This window comes from Ursus arctos, unplaced genomic scaffold, assembly GCF_023065955.2.
Source record: "Ursus arctos isolate Adak ecotype North America unplaced genomic scaffold, UrsArc2.0 scaffold_1, whole genome shotgun sequence".
Classification (NCBI taxonomy): domain Eukaryota; kingdom Metazoa; phylum Chordata; class Mammalia; order Carnivora; family Ursidae; genus Ursus; species Ursus arctos.
Window position 1 is genome coordinate 19,413,823 of NW_026622763.1, and position 20,940 is coordinate 19,434,762.

Genomic DNA, 20,940 nt, shown 5'->3' on the forward strand with positions numbered 1-20,940 from the left:
CCATTAATAATGAACTATGAGAAAGAGAAAATAAGAAAAAAAATCCCATTTACATCAAATAGAATAAAATACCTACGAATAAATTTATCCATGGACAGGAAAGGCCTGTACACTGAAAACTAATAAGACACAAATAAATTGGAAGATATTCTGTGCTCATGGATGGAAAGATTAATAATATCAAAAGTAATCTAGAGGTCTAATGCACCCATATCAAATCTTACTGGATTTTTCATGGAACCAGAACAAATAATCCTAAAATTTGTATGGAGCCACAAAAGACCTCAAATAACTAAAGCAATCTTGAGATAGAAGAACATAAGTGAAGGGATTAGGCACCCTAATTTCAAACTATAATATAAAGCTATAGTAATCAAGACAATATGGTATTGGCATAAAAACAGACACATAAATCACTGGAATAGGGAGCACAGACAACAACCCACACATCTATGGCCAACTAATTTACAACAAAGAAGCTAAGCCCATGCTATGGGGAGAAAAAAGTATCTTCAATAAGTGGTGTTAGGAAAACTGCATAACCACATATGAAAGAATGAAATTTGACTAGTATCTTACACCATATACAAAAATTAACTCAAAATCAATTAAAGACTTGAATGTAAGACCTGAAACCGTAAAACTATAAGAAAACATAAGCAGTAAGCTCCTTGACATTGGTTGTAGAGTTGAAGTTTTGGATCTGACTCCAAAGCAAAGGTAACAAGAGCAAAAATAAATAAGCAGGACTACATTAAACTGACGAGCTTTTGCACAGTGAAGGAAACCATCAACAAAATGAAAAGGCAAACTACTGAATAGGAGAATAGATCTGTAAATCATATATCTGAGAAGCGGTTAATATCAAAAATATATAAAGAACTCAAACAATCAATAGCAAAAAAAAACCAATATAATTTAAAAATGCGCGGAAAATTTAAAGAGATATTTGAAGACATATAGATGACCAAGAGGCACATAACAAGATATTCAATATCATTAATTACCAGGGAAATACAAATCAAAATCAAAATGATTTCTCACACCACTTAGACTGGCTATTATCAAAAAGTTAAGAAACAGTAAGTGTTGGTGAGGATGTGGAAAAAAGGGAACAATGTGTACTGCTGGTGGGAATGTCAATTGCTGGAGCCACTATGAAAAACAGTATAGAGAATACTAAAAAAATTAAAAATAGAACTACCATATAATTCAACTATTCCACTTCTGGGCATTTATCCAAAGAAACAAAAACACTAATTCGAGAAGATATATACACCCCTATATTCATTGCAATATTATTTACAATAGCCAAGATATGGAAGCAACCTAAGTATCCACTGATGAATGAATGAATAAAGAAAATGTGTTGTATATATATGTTCACTACTACTCAGCTATAAAAAAAGAAACTCTTGCCATTTGCAACATGAATGGATCTTGAGGGTATTATGCTAAGTGAAATAATTTGAACAGAGAAAGATAAATAAATACCATATGATTTCACTTACATGTGGAGTCTAAAAAACCAAATCAAACTAAACTAAACCAAGCTCATAGATACAGAGAACACAGTGGTGGTTATTAGAGGGGAAGGAAGTTGGGGCATGGCTGAAATACGTAAAGGAGATTAATTGTATGGTGGCCGTGGGTAACAAGACTTGCTGTGGAAATGAGTTTGTAGTGTATATAAAAATTGAACTATTATGTTGTACACCTGAAACAATGTTATACACCAACTTTACCTCAGTAAAAAATAAAAAAAAAATACTTGCTGTTAAAAAAATGAGATGCATTGAAAAATCTGTGCAAGGTAATACTAAACTGTGAAAGAAAAACATCTGACTCATGAACGATTTGGTAAAGGTGATTGGGTGATTTTTTAAAAACTTTGTACACAGATATATGCTTTTCTTCAGATACACTTAAAAACAATAAACATATATATCTGTGGGAAGATGCATTTCAAATTCTTAATACTATCTTAAAAATGAACCCTTAAACATAATTCAATAGTTAGAAAGTTTTAGAGAACAGCTACAAATCATAACTTAAGTTACATATTTTTAAAATACCTAGCATTTTAAATACCTGTTGATTTTTTAATAGACCAAAATATATAAATACTACCAAAAGGAAAGTAGTTCTTTAAACAAAAGAAAAAAGTCTCAGAAAAAATCCCTCTATTTTTATTTTTTTAGCAATATTTGACAGAATGGCATTCTAGTATCCTAAAAAAAAATGTACTGCTCTAAATAAGATACTTGAGAAATTTAACATTTCACATAAAAAACATTGTTTCTTCCTATGGAACTAAATTTTGCAGACTTTAATTTTATTCCTATAATACATGATCAATTCTTTCAAAAATTAAAATTGTACTCCCCTATATGGAATGAATAAGTCACAAGAATAAAAGGCACATACAGCATAAAGAATACAGTCAATGATACTATAATAGAAATACATGGGGACAGACAGTAGCTACACTTGTGGGGAACACAGCATAATGCATAAACTTCTCAAACCACTATTTTGTCCACCTAAAACTGTATTTTGAACACCTGTAATACTGTGTGTCAACTATACTCAAATTTAAAAAAAAATTAAATTCCTCCTAACTCTCACACCATATTACACCAAAAGGGTTAGGGAGAAAAACCCAGACAGTCTGAATGACTATAAGCTTTTCTAATGTATAATTTCTTATTCAGTTATATATGGCCCGTGATAGTATTTGTTATTATATAGAGACATACCCACATTCAAAATTTACAAATACTAATACTGTACGGTTTACTTCCTATTCTTTTTTTAAATAAAATATTTCTGTTGAAGTTGCTATTACATTTTTTACTCCTCCCCAGACCCATTCTCCTCCTTCCAGATAAAATCAACATTGTAAGTTTAATATGTGTTCTTCCAATCTATGTTTATATATTTGATTAAATATACATTATAGATATTCATAAATACCTAATATCAGTGTGTATGTGCTATGCATTTTTAAAAATTACATTATGTTTTCAAAATCTGGTCATGTTAAAACATATACATCAAATACATTCATGTTAAGTTCTAAATGGTATCTTCAAACTATTTTTGAAATTTTTTTATTTTTTAAGATTTTATTTATTTATTTGAGACAGAGTGTGAACACAAGCAGAGGGGAGAGGCAGAGGGAGAGGAAGAAGCAGGCTCCTGGCTAAGCAGGGAGCCCGACACGGGGCTCGATCCCAGGACCCCAGGATTATGACCTGAGCTGAAGGTAGACGCTTACCCAACTGTGCCACCCAGGCACCCTTCTTGAAGACAATTTAAGTAGTTATTCTACTGATGAGTATTTTGGTTGCTTCCAATCTTTGGCATTCCAAAAACTGATTCAATAAACATTCTCGTACATGTATCCTTATACCCATGGGTAAGAATATATTCCTAGAGGGGAGGGGGGTGGGGGAATGGGATAGACCGGTGATGGGTAGTAAGGAGGGCACGTATTGCATGGTGCACTGGGTGTTATACACAACTAATGAATCATCGAGCCTTACATCGGAAACCGGGGATGTACTGTATGGTGACTAACATAATATAATAAAAAATCATTAAAAAAAAAAAAAAAAGAATATATTCCTAGAAATGGAATGGTTTGGTTGGAGGGCATTTCCAATTTTACCAGATATTGCCTAACTGCTCTTCAAAGGAGTTATGACAATTTATATTCCTACCCAGCAGTATATAAGAGTTTGGTATATGAAATGTTCTTGACATTTTTGGTATGTCAAGTATTTTCATTGTTGCCAATCTAGTAGGTGTAAAGTATGGTATTAGTGGAGTTATTTTAAAAGTATTTTGCAAGTATGGAAGGACAGAGCCACTGAGCAAATACGATGATGATGTCAGGAACCACAGTTCTTACTGTTGGATAAGGGGAATATAAATACTTAAGTTTGCATAGATATATGGAGAAGATGAAAAAGAACTCGTGGTGCTGGATTTGAACGGGAGTATTAGAGTGAACTTACGAACTAAAAATGCACACATATACACATACATACATATTAACCTATTCACACAAAAATGTATGTATATGTGTATAAATCTCTCTATACACTGAAAATAGCTCAGGGTAATGATATCCAGGGCAATAAAAAAAAAAATCCTGATTTCTAAATATCATTCCCCAGTTAAAGGAATCAGGACTCCTTACAGAAATGTTTGGTTCTAGGTCTGGGGCAAAGAAAATACAAGGTCAGTCTCAAATTGTTTGTCAGAAAGCTAGAAAGCACTCAGAGCAATGTAGAGACCTGCTTAAAAAAAAAAAAACAAAAAAGAAAAGAAAAGGAAAAAAAGAAGGAAGGAAGGAAGGAAGGAAGGAAGAAAAGAAAGAATGAAAAGAAAAGGAAGGTGCTTCCATAAGCCAGATCTTAAGAAAAACAAAGGAAAAAAAAGTGAAGAATTATAACACATGAATAGTAACAGAATCCCCATGTTCTAGTGATACTTTTTTTAAATGGGGGAAAATAGTGTTCATCTTTACAGAAAAATGCCAGCTAATAAATATAGAAGCAAAGACAGAATTAGAAAAACCACTATTTCAGAACTGATTCAAAGATCAAAGTGAATGCTAAGACCACTGGATGAAAGGTTTTGGACACAGGACAGCCACATAATCTCAAAGTACCCCATCACAGATTACTTAATAATTGTCAAGGGAAAATCTGCCTTTACAGGTTGCCTTATTTTGGTGAGGCAGAGCTTCCTTCCATGCTTACTGGATATTCAGGTGTCCTCTAATGCTCACATTCTTGGCCTATTTTTCTGTTGGCTTGTTTGTATTTTACTAATTAAACTGTATAAATTCTTACATACTTTGGACATTGTAATGCAAATATCTTTACAGAGTCTGTGACCTGTTTGTGTTACACTGTGTGACAAGTTTAATACATTTCCCCCTGTCCTCTGGATCGTACATACAGCCACCTACGTTTTCTTCTGAAGGCTGGATTCTATTGAGCTTGCTTTTCTAAGGAGAACAGTGAGCACTGGCGTTAACTTTTGGAAGATACAAGCCACTGACTGGTGCAGCCTCCTTTCAATGTCATCTTGTGGCTTTAAGAGGCTTTCCAGCTTTATGTGGAAGCCCCTTTCAACAGCACCAACAGTTAAGATTTGCTATTTAAAAAATATATGATAAAATTATAGTTTTAGGGCATTAAAAAATAAAAAAAGAAAAGAATCTGTCATATAATCTTACGTGAGTGAACAAAATTTCATTCCTGAGGTCTTCACAGCTTTCATTTGGAGTCCAAGCTTCAGCAAACTGCAGGAAATCCCATTTTTCCTTGTCACCTTCCTCAGCCTGAAGTTGTTCCTTCCTACCATTCAGTGTGCTCCCTGTAACTTGTGTCTGTAAGATGGAGAAGCATATGAATTTTACAAAAGTTCTCTCGTGGCCGACACTTACTAAGCAGTGAAGTGATTTTGCACTTAAACCACAAGCAATTCACTAAAGAAACTCGTAGTGTTTCAACCTATCATAGACTTTAGTAATACAATTTTTCAAAATTATAACCAAATTACCAAGATTCCTATACTGAATGAGGAAAATGTCTAACCAGAGAAGTTACGCTATTTGCTTTTCTCATAAAAACTTTTATTGTAATATTTATACTTTGAAATTGAACCCAAGTGATTGGCCATTTTGAATATATATACTTAGTGCGTGAAAAACATTCTCTAATAATTAGTCAAATCCTTTCCACAAACACGTCTCCAGGTTGGGGAGAAGAGACAGCTGAGTGGATAGAGCAAACAACGTCCCTTCTACCCTTCCTGGAATCTAGGTACAGGCTGTTCTCTGTCCAAAATTAGCCAGGAACTCAAACCTTCTGAGTAAGGCTTTATTCTTAGCTTACAAAAAGGACTTGGGTTTGACAATGCTATGGTTCCTTGCTAGCTCATCCTCTTCTGGCCTCTAAAATGGTAGATGAAGGCTTTGGAAGACAGTAAGAACACATGTAAATTCTCGTCTCTCCCTTATTACGGAGGATAGGTAAGTTACTACCAACTGAAGACTTTTCTAACCTTGGCCCCTATTAACATCACAATCTTAGTGTACTTGAATATCTTTTGCCTGAAAACACTACAACTCAGCCCCTTAACTTATGTAGGCTCTACGTAACAAATAATTTGGTAACCTGGTTTGAATTCAAGCTTTACCTTTCGATTCAACATCCCCCACATAAGGGTGTCTAGAGTCCCATTTGCAACAAGGTAGTGAATATTCACAGAAGTGCACTGTCCAATTCGGTGAGCCCGGTCTTCTGCTTGTTTTATATGTCCAGGGTCCCAGTACAACTCAGCAAATACAACATGAGTTGCAGCAGTAAATGTCAAACCCTAAGCAAAATAAAGTGAAGAAATTGAGAAGCAAATAAACTGAGAATGTAACATAGAGTCAGATATAATAAAGTCTTTCTGAATATGTTAAATGAACAAGAGAAAACTGAAGGACTTAAAAATAAATCAGTCTTTCGTTATAAGCCAAATTAAGAAAAATTAATTAATGAAAGGCAGATGAAGACCACTATTGCATATGGCTAGGTAAACTACAAAAAACACATTTAAAAGGTATTTCAATATTTCAAAAGTCAGTTTGATACATTGATATCTATCTATCTATCTATCTATCTATCTATCTATCTATCTATCTCACTTTATCCTCTAATGAGGGCTGGATTCACATTACCACTGCAAAATCTAATAAAATACATTATAAATGAGAATATAATTTCTAACACATGGTATCCATAGCAACTAGGCAGAGAGCAACGACTTCCTCTATTCATTTAATTCATAGTATTGTTCTATAAAGCAAGAAAATCATGTCTCCAGTCACACTGTTCTCTTCCTATGAAACTTCTCATGTTACATCTCAAACACCCTTAAGTTTACTGGCTTCTATCTCAATATATATAACACAATTGAATTTTTTGTGCAATTGCATTTTACATCAGTTTGAAGTAGTGTGACATTAATAAGTATTAACTAGGTCTTGTTTTATAATCACTATATGAAAAATAATGCATATCTCCTCAAACTAAGAATGTCTCCAAAAATGCATGATTTTATTTATTTATTTTTAAAGATTTTATTTATTTATTTGAGAGATAGAGACAGCCAGCGAGAGAGGGAACACAAACAGGGGGAGTGGGAGAGGAAGAAGCAGGCTCATAGCGCAGAAGCCTGATGTGGGGCTCGATCCCAGAACGCCAGGATCACACCCTGAGCTGAAGGCAGACGCTTAACCGCTGTGCCACCCAGGCGCCCCCCAAAATGCACGATTTTAAAGTTGAAAGGCTGGGTGAAATGTGAACCATGCTTAAGCTACTGCCACGCAGTAGTAAATTATGTTATGTGATTGAAAGAAACACCTACCATCCTTTGAGAGAATCATCTAATTCATGCTGCTGTTCCCATGTCCTGGAACTTCCGTTGGTGAATGACTTTTGTGACTGCTGTGCTGTTATTTTTATATTATTTTAACTTAACATATTTTTATATCACATAACAGCATCATACCAGCATTCATTAAATGGTGGCATGAGTTCTCAAGCTGAAAAATTCACTAAAGATCTATCACTTTGGAACAGAAGTTAGAAGTGATAAAAACATGGTAAGCCCAACAACGATCAAGCTAAACTGTACTGCTATTTAGGACATGAAACACCACAAAATACTAGAGGTGATGCTGGAAAATAACAAGTAGTATTTAAAGACGGATGAACACCTTTAAGCGTGTTAAAAGCATCATATAACCACACAAGAATAAAGGGGAAATATGCTGGCAAGACCCACATCCCTCTAACATACTACTAAACTACAATGGAAGAGTCACATGCCCCAAGAACAAAGCCTTTTCCACCTTCCTTTCTTCCTATGAACATACTAATATTCAAGTATATGAGTTTTGAATTATATTAGGTCTTCGGGATTACAGCCTTGGACAAAATATGGGTGCCCTATACTATCTTAATTTCAGAAAGTCTTTTATCAAGCCACCCCCATATCCTCCTGCCTGGCTTCCTTCTACTTTTCTTCTCCCATGCTATGAGTACTCCATTTCTAATTTTAAGCTCTTTTTGATGACATTCTCTCTAACTGGAATATTCTAACAGATATAAAACTCAGACTACTAGAGCTTTAATCCAACATGAGGGAAATGTTGAGACAACCCTCCTCTTGGTTAGAACTCCTAGTGAGTTCTATAACTTCTTTATTCTCATGGAGCTTCTCTCCATATACAATTTTATAGATGTCAACTAGCTGGCTAAAAGCAGATCTTTGGCCCTGGTTCAGATTCCAGAGTCTACAGATATGCTACATATCAGGTTGGACGTACAGAAGTATGTTCAATCACTTTTCCCTATGTTAAATACCCTGGCCTAGACATGTACATCAAAATATTACAGAATGTTAGTAGGAAAAAAAGTCCAGAAGGATCCCCCTTACATAGTATGGCACAGACTGTCATTGTCTTCCACAATAGCTATTCAGTTCTTATTTCTTTGTAACATGACACCTGATTTTTAGTGTGACTGGACAAAATAAAGACTACTTTTCCCAGCTTCCCGTGAAGTTAGTTGTAACCATGGGCTAACTGCGGGTGAAGGAGATGCTGCATGCCTTTCTCCAGTCAGCTGCCTGGATCACAGATATGATGGAGGAACTCTAGCAGCTCTCTTAAATAAGAGATACCTGCTAGGAGTGGTAAAGCAGAAAGCCAGAAGAGGCTTAAGCCCTAAGGACTTTGTGGAACTACCATGCTAACCTTCGACTGTCTACGTGAGAGAATAAAACTTTGTGTATTTGAGTCATTCTTAATTTGGGGTTTCATTTACTTGCAGTCAAACCCAATCCCAAGGGTCAAACCATGGGTGCTCCATAAAAAGTTCTCAGACAGAAGAGTTTTTTCCCTCAGGTCACTTTGCCTCGCAGGCTCTGGTGAAACCAATTAAGTAAGATAAGTGCTATAAGAAATGAAAGGAAAATTTTATGCAAATTCAAAGTTAGAAAAAAAAAACTGTCATGGAAAAGTATTACCATCAAATTAACTAACTCATCTAGGAAATTCTTTCCTTGAAAATTTAAGAAGATTTGAGTTGAGGTTTCCTTCTATTATACTTTGTAGCACTCTCCAAAGTAGAATATTTATTACATTTTTATCTTGATGCAAAGTTATAATTATGGTTAATGATCTTTTTATTATCTTAATGACATTTCATTATCAAATTTACACCTGGAATTTCTTACCTGGCCAGCAGCCTGAATGCTTAGGATAGCCACACGAGTATCAGGATCCTTTTGAAACTGATTAACTAGGTGTATTCGTTCTGAAGATGGAACACTTCCATCTATCCTAATGTAGCGAGCCTAGTATCAACAAGGGAAAGAGCAAAATTAGCACAAACCCCTATGCACCCATCTCATTTTATATGTTTTATACCTTATTTTTATGCCCAAATAACAAAATAGAAATGGGTTAAGATGAAAGGTTAGTAAATGCTATATAAGAAGAATCTTAATCAAATTTCTTAATAGCTTCTTATAACAATTCCCTATTTTTAAATCTTTTAATCTACTCGAGGGTAGGATCTATGTCTAATTCATCCTCATTCCATCAATGCCAAGTGCAATGGCTTATATATACCAGGAGCTCCATAAATCATCACTGAATTAAGATAATGTCTTCAGGAAAATTCCCTGTAAATTCACATGCAAACTTTAAATGATGGATCAAACTACCTTTAAAGTTACAGGTTCACTGATTCCAAAGTAAAAATAAAGCCAGACGGGGAAAGGGAGAAAGAGGATTTTACCCACGTCATTACAGATTCATGAAGAGTAGTGCATTGATTCTGAATATCCCAATATTAACTGGGAAAATATCTTTGTTAGTACCATTTGAATTCATTTTTTTTCACATTCCTAAACTTAACAGAAATATGTGATAAGGTCACCTCCATTGAGTTGGGGAACCAAGACACTCACACACATTTTTAAAAAGTCAGGGAACATTAAGTGCTAAACTCAACAGTGCTATCTTCTAGGAATGATTTGGGTTAGGAAAAGGGAGCAATCAGTGTGTGTTAGAGTAGCCAAAAAGAACTCATTACTCGACTTTCTAAAATTCAGTATGAAGTTGTGAATTTCAAATAGTCTCATTTATATATGCACGTCTATGGAAAACATAGCCTTATATTGTTGAGACATACAAATATTCACTTTCATAAGGAAAGAGTCAAGTTAATCATTAAACAGAATGTCCCATATTAACTTTCTATGTCTTCACAAACAGATATACATTGATCAGTGATCCATTTAATATCCAATAAGGGAGATTATAAAATCTTCCAACAGTCTTTCTAAAGAAAACACACATTGTCAGGCTAGGGAGAGTCTGGGGGAGATTCACCTCCAACCCATGACTGCCTACCATTTTTAACTGTTAGCGATATTAAATGGGATTCTAAACACATCAGTAAAGCAGAAGTGGGGAGAATAGACTGCTATACTTAGAACAGATCCCGGTGGTTTTAAAGTTTTAAGCTTAAGGGAATCAGAAAAAGAAAATATTATGAATCTGATTTTATTGCCCAATCATTTAAAAAAATATTTCTAAGGTTAATTAACTCTTCCTCATAAGGCATTTTATTTTATTTTTTTGTAATTTTTATTTTGTTATATTAGTCACCATACAGTACATTCTCAGTTTTTGATGCAATGTTCCATGAATCATTATTTGCATATAACACCCAGTGCACCGTGCAATATGTGCCCTCCTTAATACCCATCACCGATCTATCCCAATCCCCCCTCCCCCTCCCCTCTGAAGCCCTCAGTTTGTTTCCCAGAGTCCACAGTCTCTCACCTCATAAGGCATTTTATTTTTTTATTTTTTATTTTTAAAAAAATTTTATTTATTTGACAGAGAGAGAGACAGCCAGTGAGAGAGGGAACACAAGCAGGGGGAGTGGGAGAGGAAGAAGCAGGCTTCCAGCGGAGGAGCCTGATGTGGGGCTCGATCCCAGAATGCGGGGATCACGCCCTGAGCTGAAGGCAGACGCTTAACGACTGAGCCACCCAGGTGCCCCTCATAAGGCATTTTAAAGACATGATATGATAATCAATGTGAGAGCACCTTTTCACGGATAGCACTTTATTATATTATCATAAATCTTTCTATTAAGGAAACACTAGAATTACTTCTTGGGAACATTGATAAACATACTGACAAACGCTCAAAAAAATGTATACAAAGTTTTAAAAAACATGGCTTAATTCCTCCACTTAAAAAATCTACCTACATAGGCAAATGATTCTGCTGCTACATGTATATTAAGTTCACACAATTTGTCAGCAAATTTCTTTGGCTGTTTCTGAGCGTCTCTACAAGCCCTCAGCACAGAAAGAGAGTTGACAGATTTAAACTCTGAAAGAAAACATGGCAGATGCTGCCACTGATAAGACTGCTGGGGTATTAGGTGAACTTATGAAAATGCAGTAAGGCCAGCAGGTTTGGGGAGCTTACCTGACAGGGTACCTGGCCCATCTGTTTCAAACTCATGAAATCTTATGCTAAATCACACTCTACAGAGTATGCCGCCTGTAGTTTAAAAGGTATGACTGCAGCTGGGTACTAAAATTGGTTGAATTCATTCTGCTTCCCCTTGACATCACCTATATTCTAAGGCTGACTTGCAGGTTAATATTTTAATTTTTAACTGCCTACACTAGTCTCAAATGGTATATCCAGTAACAACAATGGAATGCACAATACGGCCTATCAAGTTAGCATATTTTAATCAATCCAGATAATTAGATCAGTGGAAAATTATAAACCTGGAATAAAAGAAAAAGTTTAATAGTTTATCAACATAATAAAAATATAATATTAGTATAATTTGCAAGAAAAAATCTAATAATAATTAATATATCATCATTTAAACAAGGTCAAAAGAACCCTCAATTATAAGGCTACAACTGATGTTTAGTATATTAACAACCTGTATCCTAAAAAGTAGTTTATACAAAAATGATAACATACCTTGTTTTCTATGACTGCTTCTGTGCAAGCTTGGAGCATGCTTAAATGATGAGCAAAAACCAGAAATTTAAGTGAATCATTCTGAAGCATCATCTTAATATAGTCCTTTACAGCACCTGCCTAAATATTAAAAGTTAAACCTTATTAATGGCATATAAATCTTTATTAAAAAATCACATCACTTTCCTTTAACAAAGCAAGAAAAACTTCAAAAGTCAAAAATTTCTATGAACTTTCAACTGCTTTGTTCTCTGGTAACCTAGGGAAAGAGGCCCACACTTAAGGGGAAAAGGGAAAAAGAGACACAAGAGGGGGAAAAAAATCCAACAACTTTGAGAAATAAAACAAGAATAAGAAAAGAATGAGAAGAAAATGTTTCAATGGAAAATAGGTAGTCAATTAGGCTGTGGTTGTAGACGAGGTTGGAGTGACGGGATGAAGAGAATAGGAGGGAGGTCTGAGAGTGCAGGGGGACACATGAAGAAACTGTGAGGTGAGGGAGGGGGGTGGGGGAATGGGATAGGCTGGTGATGGGTATTAAGGAGGGCACGTATTGCATGGTGCACTGGGTGTTATATGCAAGTAATGAATCATGGGACTTCACATCAAAAACTAGGGATGTATTGTATGGTGACTAACATAATTAAAAAAAAGGAGAAAATCAAAAAAGCTCAGATTAAAAAGACTTTTCTTAGTTAACTTGAGGAAAAGTTACCTATTAAGAATGAGAAAATGGGTGTTATACGCAACTAATGAATCATGGAACTTTACATCAAAAACCAGGATTGTACTGTATGCTGACTAACATAATATAATAAAAAAAAGAATGAGAATATGAGATGAATTAAATAGTAATTAAATTTAAAGCATCAATTAAATCTAAAACATGAATATGGTCTCTTAACCGTTAAAAACTATTTAGAAACTTAGGGAAAAGAGAGCAGGCTGAATACATTTGACCTAGACTCCCCCTCAATGCTGTATAGCAAGGCGTACAGAGACAAAGAGAACTGGAAAGGGATCAATAGCAACAAAACTTTGGAAATTAGGGGCACCTGGGTGTCAGTTAAACAGCGACTCTTGATTTCGGCTCAGGTCATGATCTCAGTGTATGCTCAGCAGGGAATCTGCTTGAGATTCTCTCCCTCTATCCCTCCCCTCCAACTGGTGCGTGTGCTTTCTCTCTCTCTCTCTCAAATAAATAAATGAATCTTAAAAAAAGAAACAGAAAGAAAACTTTGGAAACTAAAAATAGTTTAGTAATTGATTAGCCAACCTGACAGCTCCTAAGATGGCAATACGGAAAGTTGAGAAGCATGTGGGTTAGAATATGGTAATGTAAAAAAGGCTTAGGAAAGGGTGCAAGGGGAAGTGAGGTTGGGGGTGTGGCTACAACAGGAGGATTGGTCAACGAATCTTTACGTAGGTGATTACGTGCAACTATGACCTATATCCTCTCTGTACCCATTCCACATGATAGAATACTTCTCTAACCTACTCTCGCAGAAAGCAAGAGGTTTATTTTCAGGAGAGGGTAAAACAGAAGGTATCTGGATAAAGGAATCCCACATTGATGGTAGACTATTCTACAATACCATAGAGATTAAATAAAAGTTACATAATAAATGCTGAGATCTGCCTTCTCCCTCAGCCTTATCTTCCCATGTCCCCCAAAAGATAAAGAGGCTTATGCCTTCTACAGAGGAGAACAGAATCATATAAAATGATTATTTTCTAGGGAATCAGACAAGCCAAGGAGAAAAGACTAAAGATTCTGATATTGAGGGTTCCTCCATAAGACATCCAGCCAGATTACCCTTTACTGAATGCCACAGTCTCTAAGCCATATCCACGTACAGAGTTTCCAGGCATTGTAACTAGAAGAGATTACATTTATAAAACAACAGGATGCTCCAAAAAAGTAATGATTAAGACAGAAACGGAGGGAAGTACTCTTGGAAATTAAAAGTATATTAGCAGAAATTAAAAATTCACTGGCTGTGAAGCTGAAAAAACCTTCCAGGAAGTAGATGAAAAATAAAAGAGTAAATATGAAAGAATAAAAAAATTAGAGGACCAAGCCAAGAGGGCAATGTATGAATAATAAAATTTCTAGAAACAACAGGGAAAACAGAGGAAAGAAAATAATCAGAGAAATAAAAAAAGTTTTACAGAATTTAAGGGCATGAGTTTCCAAAATGGAAAATGGAATAGGTCCTCTGAGGATACTTCGCAATGGATGAAAATGGACCTAGAGCAAGGTCCATCATCATGAAATTTTAGAACATGGGGGACAAAGAAATAATTCTATAAGCTTCCAGGGAGCAGGGGAAAAGAATTAAAATAGAATAAAAGCTTTGAAGTGCATTGGATTTCTCAACATCAGAATTAGTAATTCTTAGAGAAAATTGTTTCTAACTAAGAATTTATACTCAGCCAAATTAAAAATCAATTATAAAAGTAGAATAAAGCCATTTTCAAATATGCAGAGACTCAAATAATTGATGACAGCTAAAATCACAAAGCAAGCAGTAATACAAACCAAGAAGCAATACAAACATGTTGCTGAGGGATTTGAAGTAAATACTGAAAAAACAAAACAGCTAAAAGAACAGAAAATGGTTGCCTCTGGGGAATAACTTTAGAAGACTTATTTTTTGAAATAGCTGTTTTTCCTCATTAAACTATGATCATATGTAGCTTTGGTAATAATAAAAAAAAATTTAAAGAGGGGTATTTCCAAATTGAAAAATACCTATTTAAAATTAATGCACACCACTATGAAATCATAGGGCTGATTTTGTAAGTACATTTTATATGTATAAATTTTTTAAACAATAGAAATTCATCATACAATGAGACTGGAGGCCATTAAGAACTTTAGCCTTGGATTTCAGTGCCTCAGAGAGTAAAATGAAGTCCTCTCAAAATAAGGAGCTATAAATTCCAGATACGTTGCTATGGTAACTGAACCACTTTAATAAACTGCTTGTTTGACTAAAGAGCTGTATTTACTGTGATAAGTCTTTCAAAAAACACATGTCAAGTTGGAGTATTTTTAAGGTGCATTCATTTACCATCCATTGCAGACTTACAAATTACACAACCAGTGTACCCTCAGTCTCAGATGCATTCCTTGCCTGAAGAGCAAACTAGTTCTGCCAGAGTCCCCTCCACTGATATCACCCCTTCTTCATTACAACCAGAAGCTGCTGATGTCAAAGCCCAAGCCTCCTGTTCCCCACTCCTTCTAATCACTGGTTTAGAAAGGCTTATGGTTCATATTAATATTCTAAAGTTCAATTACATAATGGACTAAACAGTCTCTTGGGACTAGCCTGGTAACTTAACCATCGTTGTGACCTTGCTTCCTATGAGAAAGAGAACCAAAATATCTATGTAACAAATAAACTTTAGGATTTTTCTTAGGTTCTTAAAATGAGACTGCAAAGGAGTACATTTTAAAATGTACCATACAAATTCATTTTTTTGATTATAGCCTAATTAAAACTGTCACTGCATTGTCATATTTTAAGTTGTCTGACCCGGATTTGCTTTCACATTATCTTAAATTATGTGGAATGGCAGGTCTTGACCAGCATTTTCGTTATGCTAGTTCAGGTTTGAAGAAGTTGAAAAAATTTTTGTGTTCACAATCTTATCTTACTGAAACTCTTTGATAGTCCAAGCTCTAAATTACATAACAAAGACTACACACTACATCTCATTTAAAGAAATGCAGAAAATGAAGAGAATATGTGCTAAATTTATTTAATTTCTTTTTTAGTGAGTAGGTGTACATTTTACTTTTCAAAGTAAAAGTAGTTAAAGAAAAACCTAAACTGCATTAAGACCTGGTGAAACTTACTTGCTATTAAATTGTTAGTTTTTAATCAGATGATAAAAGGGAGAAACAAAGAATGAAAAAAAATCAAACGTGCACTATGACACAGACTCTCTCCTTGACCAAACCTTAGTTAGGTTTCCCCAGGCCCTCTTAACTAGGCCTCAGCTTATCCTGGCCAGGCCTACACAGCCCAGTCTCAGCAAGAATCCTGCTGAGTCAGTTTGTTAAGAAAGCCCCTACCCTCGCTACCTGATCAACCCTTGATATTTGATTAAGTTCCTCATTCCCCACTTATGATGTCTAAGTCCTTCGTCTACCTTGAGCAAGAATCCCCCTGCCCTTAATGTCTCCTCTTAGTAATTTCGCATCCAGTGACACCACCTCCCCCATCCATCTCAGTGGCTATAAATCCCCACTGGTTTTTGTTGTATTCAGAGTTGAGTGATCTCTCTCTACAACTGTAATAGAGTTGACTCTTTCGCAATGATCTTGAATGAAGTCTTCCTTACCATTTTAATAAGTACCAGAATGATTGTTTTGCTTAGCCGCTACGAATTCCAGTTGAGGGAGTGTGAGCATAAAAGAAGCTCCTCCTTAAATTCTGAAGTCCTTAGGCTCCGGGGCAAATGCAGTTTTATTTACACATGGGGTGGCCATATGCTTTAAGGAAAGGTTTTCAGGCCCTTTTTAATCAACAAGCCTAGCACTTCTATTCTCCCTGTGATTTTGACTAATAAGAGATGGAGAAAGTCTGCGGGGGCCTTCCAAAAAAATCCTCACTGACAAAGGGATCCTTAGGAAGGCTTTTCCTTGCTTTGGACACTAGGGTCTGTGCTTAGCATAAGGAATTGAAGCAGCCATACCTTGGGGTACCATTGAGGCCAGTAAGGACAAGCAGTGAACTATCATAGGCAGAGCAAAAGACAGAAGAAGCTGGGTTATTTACAGAAAGAGACAAAAAAACCCCAACACAACACCTTTATTGGGATATAATTTATATACCATTAAATTTGCCCATTTACAGTGTACAGTTCAAAGGCTTTTAGTGTATTCACGGAGTTGTGCATCCATCACCACAGTCAATTTTAGAATATTTTCATTATCCTAAGAGGAAACGCTTTACCTCTTAGCCATCATCCCCTAGCTCGAGACAAACACTAAACTGAACTTCTGTCCCTATGAATTGGACTATTTTGGACATTTCACATAAAATGAATAATACGATATAATCTTTTGTGACTGGCCTTTTTATCAGCAAATGTTTTCAATCCATGTTGTAGCATGTATCACTATTTAATTTCATTTTATTGCCAAATAACATTCCATTGTATGGGTATATCACATTTTCTTTGCCCATTCTCCAATTGATATCATCTCTGCTTCTCTTGTTTTTATGCATTCATCTAGTTCACCTTACATTGTTTCTTACTAATTTATCTGTGATAGTTGATTTATCTTTTATCCTTTAAAATGATCTTATAAGAGGAAAGGGCAAAACTAAAAGAGAATATGCATTGTTTATTCACCTCCCACCCACCCTCACAAAAGAAAGGCTAAAAATTTATCTTCTGCTATCCCTTCCCTCTTGCCCATGGTTCTTAATTTAGAAACCATTTTATCAGCCTGAAACAATATTTTCAAATCTGGTAGTAAATATTTTCAAATCCAGTAGAAGTCAGCTGTCAGAGGAAGAACAGTAGTTCCATACTATAATGTCAGCATGTTGGACATTTTCACTGAGCCCCACGTCAGATTTTTCCCATAGAAGATATATAGTTTCACTTCCAAAGAAGGTTTGGGTGAACTACTGGAAGTATTACTTTCTTATTTCTAGGCATGTTTCTTTCTTTCTTTCTTTTTTTTTTCATTTCATTTAATTTTTGTTTTCATCATGATAAGTGCACTCTTAATCACCATTCCCTATGACCCCCATACCTCCAACCCACCTCCGCTCTGGTAAACATCAGTTTGCTTGGCTATTTGAGGTCTTTTGTGGTTCCACACAAATTTTAGGACTGTTTGTTCTAGTTCTGTGCAATATGCTGTTGGTATTTTGATAGGGATTGCATTAAATCTGTGGATTCCTTTGGGTAGTTAGACATTTTAATGATATTTGCTCTTCCAACCCCCAAGAATATGGAATGTCTTTCCATTTCTTTGCATTGTTTTAAATCTCTTTTATCAATGTTTAATAGTTTTCAGAATACGGGTCTTTCACCTGTTTGGTTAAGTTTATTCCTAGATATTTTATTGTTTTGGTGAAATTATAAATGAGATTGCTTTTTTAATTTCACTTTCTGCTGCTTCATTATTAGTGTATAGGAATGCAACAGATTTCCACACACTGATTTTGTATCCTGCAACTTTTATTCCCTTATGAATATATCTGTAGATAGAAAATCTAGCACTTCTAATACATCTAATCTTTTAACACTGAGTTTTACAAGCAGACCATTTCACAGTAAATCAAATGGGCTACAATACTAGGAAAAGAGGGCAACCCCAATTTAATACGTTAACCAGTACAATTTTACAAAATCCTAAACCTTCCCATAAAAATTTTTAGAACAAAATGTAATTTTGTTCTATCATTCTATCTAATCATTCTTTGTCTCTATCTATCTATCTATCTATCTATCTATCTATCTATCTATGATAGATGAGAGAGATCATTCCCATAAATGACATACTTTTTTTAAATGGATCACTTTTTTTTTTTTTTAACAGTAGAGCAGATCAACGAAACTAGAAGCTGGTTCTTTGAAAGAATTAATAAGATCGATAAACCACTGGCCAGACTTATCCAAAAGAAAAGAGAAAGGGCCCAAATTAATAAAATTATGAATGAAAGGGGAGAGATCACAACTAACACCAAGGAAATAGAAAGAATTATTAGAAATTATTATCAATAACTATATGCCAATAAATTAAGCAACTGGAAGAAATGGATGCCTTCCTGGACACTTATAAACTACCAAGACTGAAACAGGAAGAAATCGACAATCTGAACAGACCAATAACCAGTAATGAAATTGAAGCAGTGATCAAAAACCTCCCAAAAAACAGAGTCCAGGGCCACATGGCTTCCCAGGGGAACTCTACCAAACATTCAAAGAAGAAATAATACTTATGCTCCTGAAGCTGTTTCAAAAAATAGAAACAGAAGGAAAATTCCAAACTCGTTCTATGAGGCCAGCATTACCTTGATCCCCACACCAGGCAAAGACCCCATCAAAAAGGAGAATTACAGACAAATATCCCTGATGAGTATGGACGCCAAAATTCTCAAAAAGATCCTAGCCAATAGGATCCAACAGTACATTAAAAGGATTATCTATCATGACCAGGTGGAATTTATTCCTGGGATGCAAGTGTGGTTCAACATTTGCAAATCAATCAACGTGATAGAACACATTAATAAGAGAAGAAACAAGAACCATATGATCCTCTCAATTAATGCAGAAAAAGCATGTGACAAAATACAGCATCCTTTCCTGATTAAAACGCTTCAGAGTGTAGGGATAGAGGGAACATTCCTCAAATTCATAAAAACCATCTATGAAAAACCCACAGCAAATATCACTCTCAGTGGGGAAAAGCTGAGAGCTTTTCCCTATGCTCGGCTTTTCCCTATGATGCCCACTTGCACCACTATTGTTCAACATAGTACTAGAAGTCCTAGGATCAGCAATCAGACAACAAAAAGAAATAAAAGGTATTCAAACTGGCAAAGAAGAAGTCAAACTCCGTCTTTGCAGATGACATGATACTGTATGTGGAAAACCCAAAAGACCCCACCACCAAATTACTAGAACTCATACAGCAATTCAGTAATGTAGCAGGATACAAAATCATTGCACAGAAATCAGTTGCTGCTTCTATACACTAACAATGTAACTGTAGAAAGAGAAATTAGAGAATCGATTCCATTTACAACAGCACCAAAAACCATAAGATACTTTGAAATAAACCTAACCAAAGAGGTAAAGGATCTAGACTCTAGAAACTACGGAACACCTACAAAAGAAATTGAAGAAGACACAAAAAGATGGAAAAACATTCCATGCTCATGGATAGGAAGAATAAACATTCTTAAAATTTCTATGATGCCCAGAGCAATCTATACTTTCAAAACCATCCTGATCAAAATACCAATGGCATTTTTCAAAGAGCTGGAACAAACAATCCTAAATGACATATTCTGTAACTGAACTAATGACAGTTTGCTCCTTGGTGAGTCACAGATAGAAACTATACCAAGTGGAGCTGTCACACAAAGGAAACTTTATTTGCAGCAAATAAGGAGATTACAGGGAATAACTTCCAAAGCCATGACTCCCTGAGCAAAGGTGAATGGGTTCCTCTTATTTAGGGTTAGTTTGAATATTTAGAAAGGGGAGCCTTGTCATTATATGTAGGGGTAGGCATAAGGTCACATATGGCCTTAAAGAAATACGCCTATACAGACACTGTATATTACGTAAATGAGGCTTGTGCTCCTTCTTGGACAGAGATTTTAGTATTATAATGACATAAAGGTAATAACCGTCAGTCATTCCATGGATCACTCCATGGTCCATCTGTGCAGGGGCATGAGTCGGGGCTAAGCTCAAACTGGTTTAGGTGGTCTGGGCTGGCAGGCAGCTCTCTGTCCCTATTGCTTGAGGGGTAGTTTGGTTTCCATCACCAGATGCTATGCCCACTGGGTCTTTTGCCTTAGTTAAGAGATAAACTGGAAAGAAGAGCTTAAGGAAAAATATGGGATAAAGGTTGGTGCATATAAGCATGTGAGCAGTAATGATCAGGTCTTGGGGTCTAGCTGGTGACAATTTTACTGGGTTTACCCAAAATTAAACAAAGCTAGAAAGTAAAGCTAATCGTATTATAGACTTTTAAAAAGTTGTTTTCATGAAAGGTGATTTCATGGAAGTTTGATCGTAAAACAGCTAATCTAATTCTTTTAAAATTAAATTCAATTTTCAAAAAC

General features: G+C 35.4%; 1 protein-coding gene across 2 annotated transcripts in view; it reads right to left on the reverse strand.

Annotated features, from left to right (window-relative positions):
- Nucleotides 1-20,940, reverse strand: part of ZRANB3 (zinc finger RANBP2-type containing 3) — a 302,241-nt gene that overhangs the window by 46,654 nt on the left and 234,647 nt on the right. For both annotated transcript variants that reach the window (XR_008960724.1, XM_026510087.4), the window contains exons 9-12: nt 12,107-12,226; nt 9,313-9,432; nt 6,220-6,399; nt 5,255-5,407 (exon numbers count right to left, since the gene is read on the reverse strand). Coding sequence is in view for 1 of the 2 variants with exons in the window: in XM_026510087.4 (XP_026365872.2) it covers nt 5,255-5,407; nt 6,220-6,399; nt 9,313-9,432; nt 12,107-12,226 (573 nt within the window). In the remaining variant the exon portion in view is untranslated. The remainder of the gene's footprint in view (nt 1-5,254; nt 5,408-6,219; nt 6,400-9,312; nt 9,433-12,106; nt 12,227-20,940) is intronic.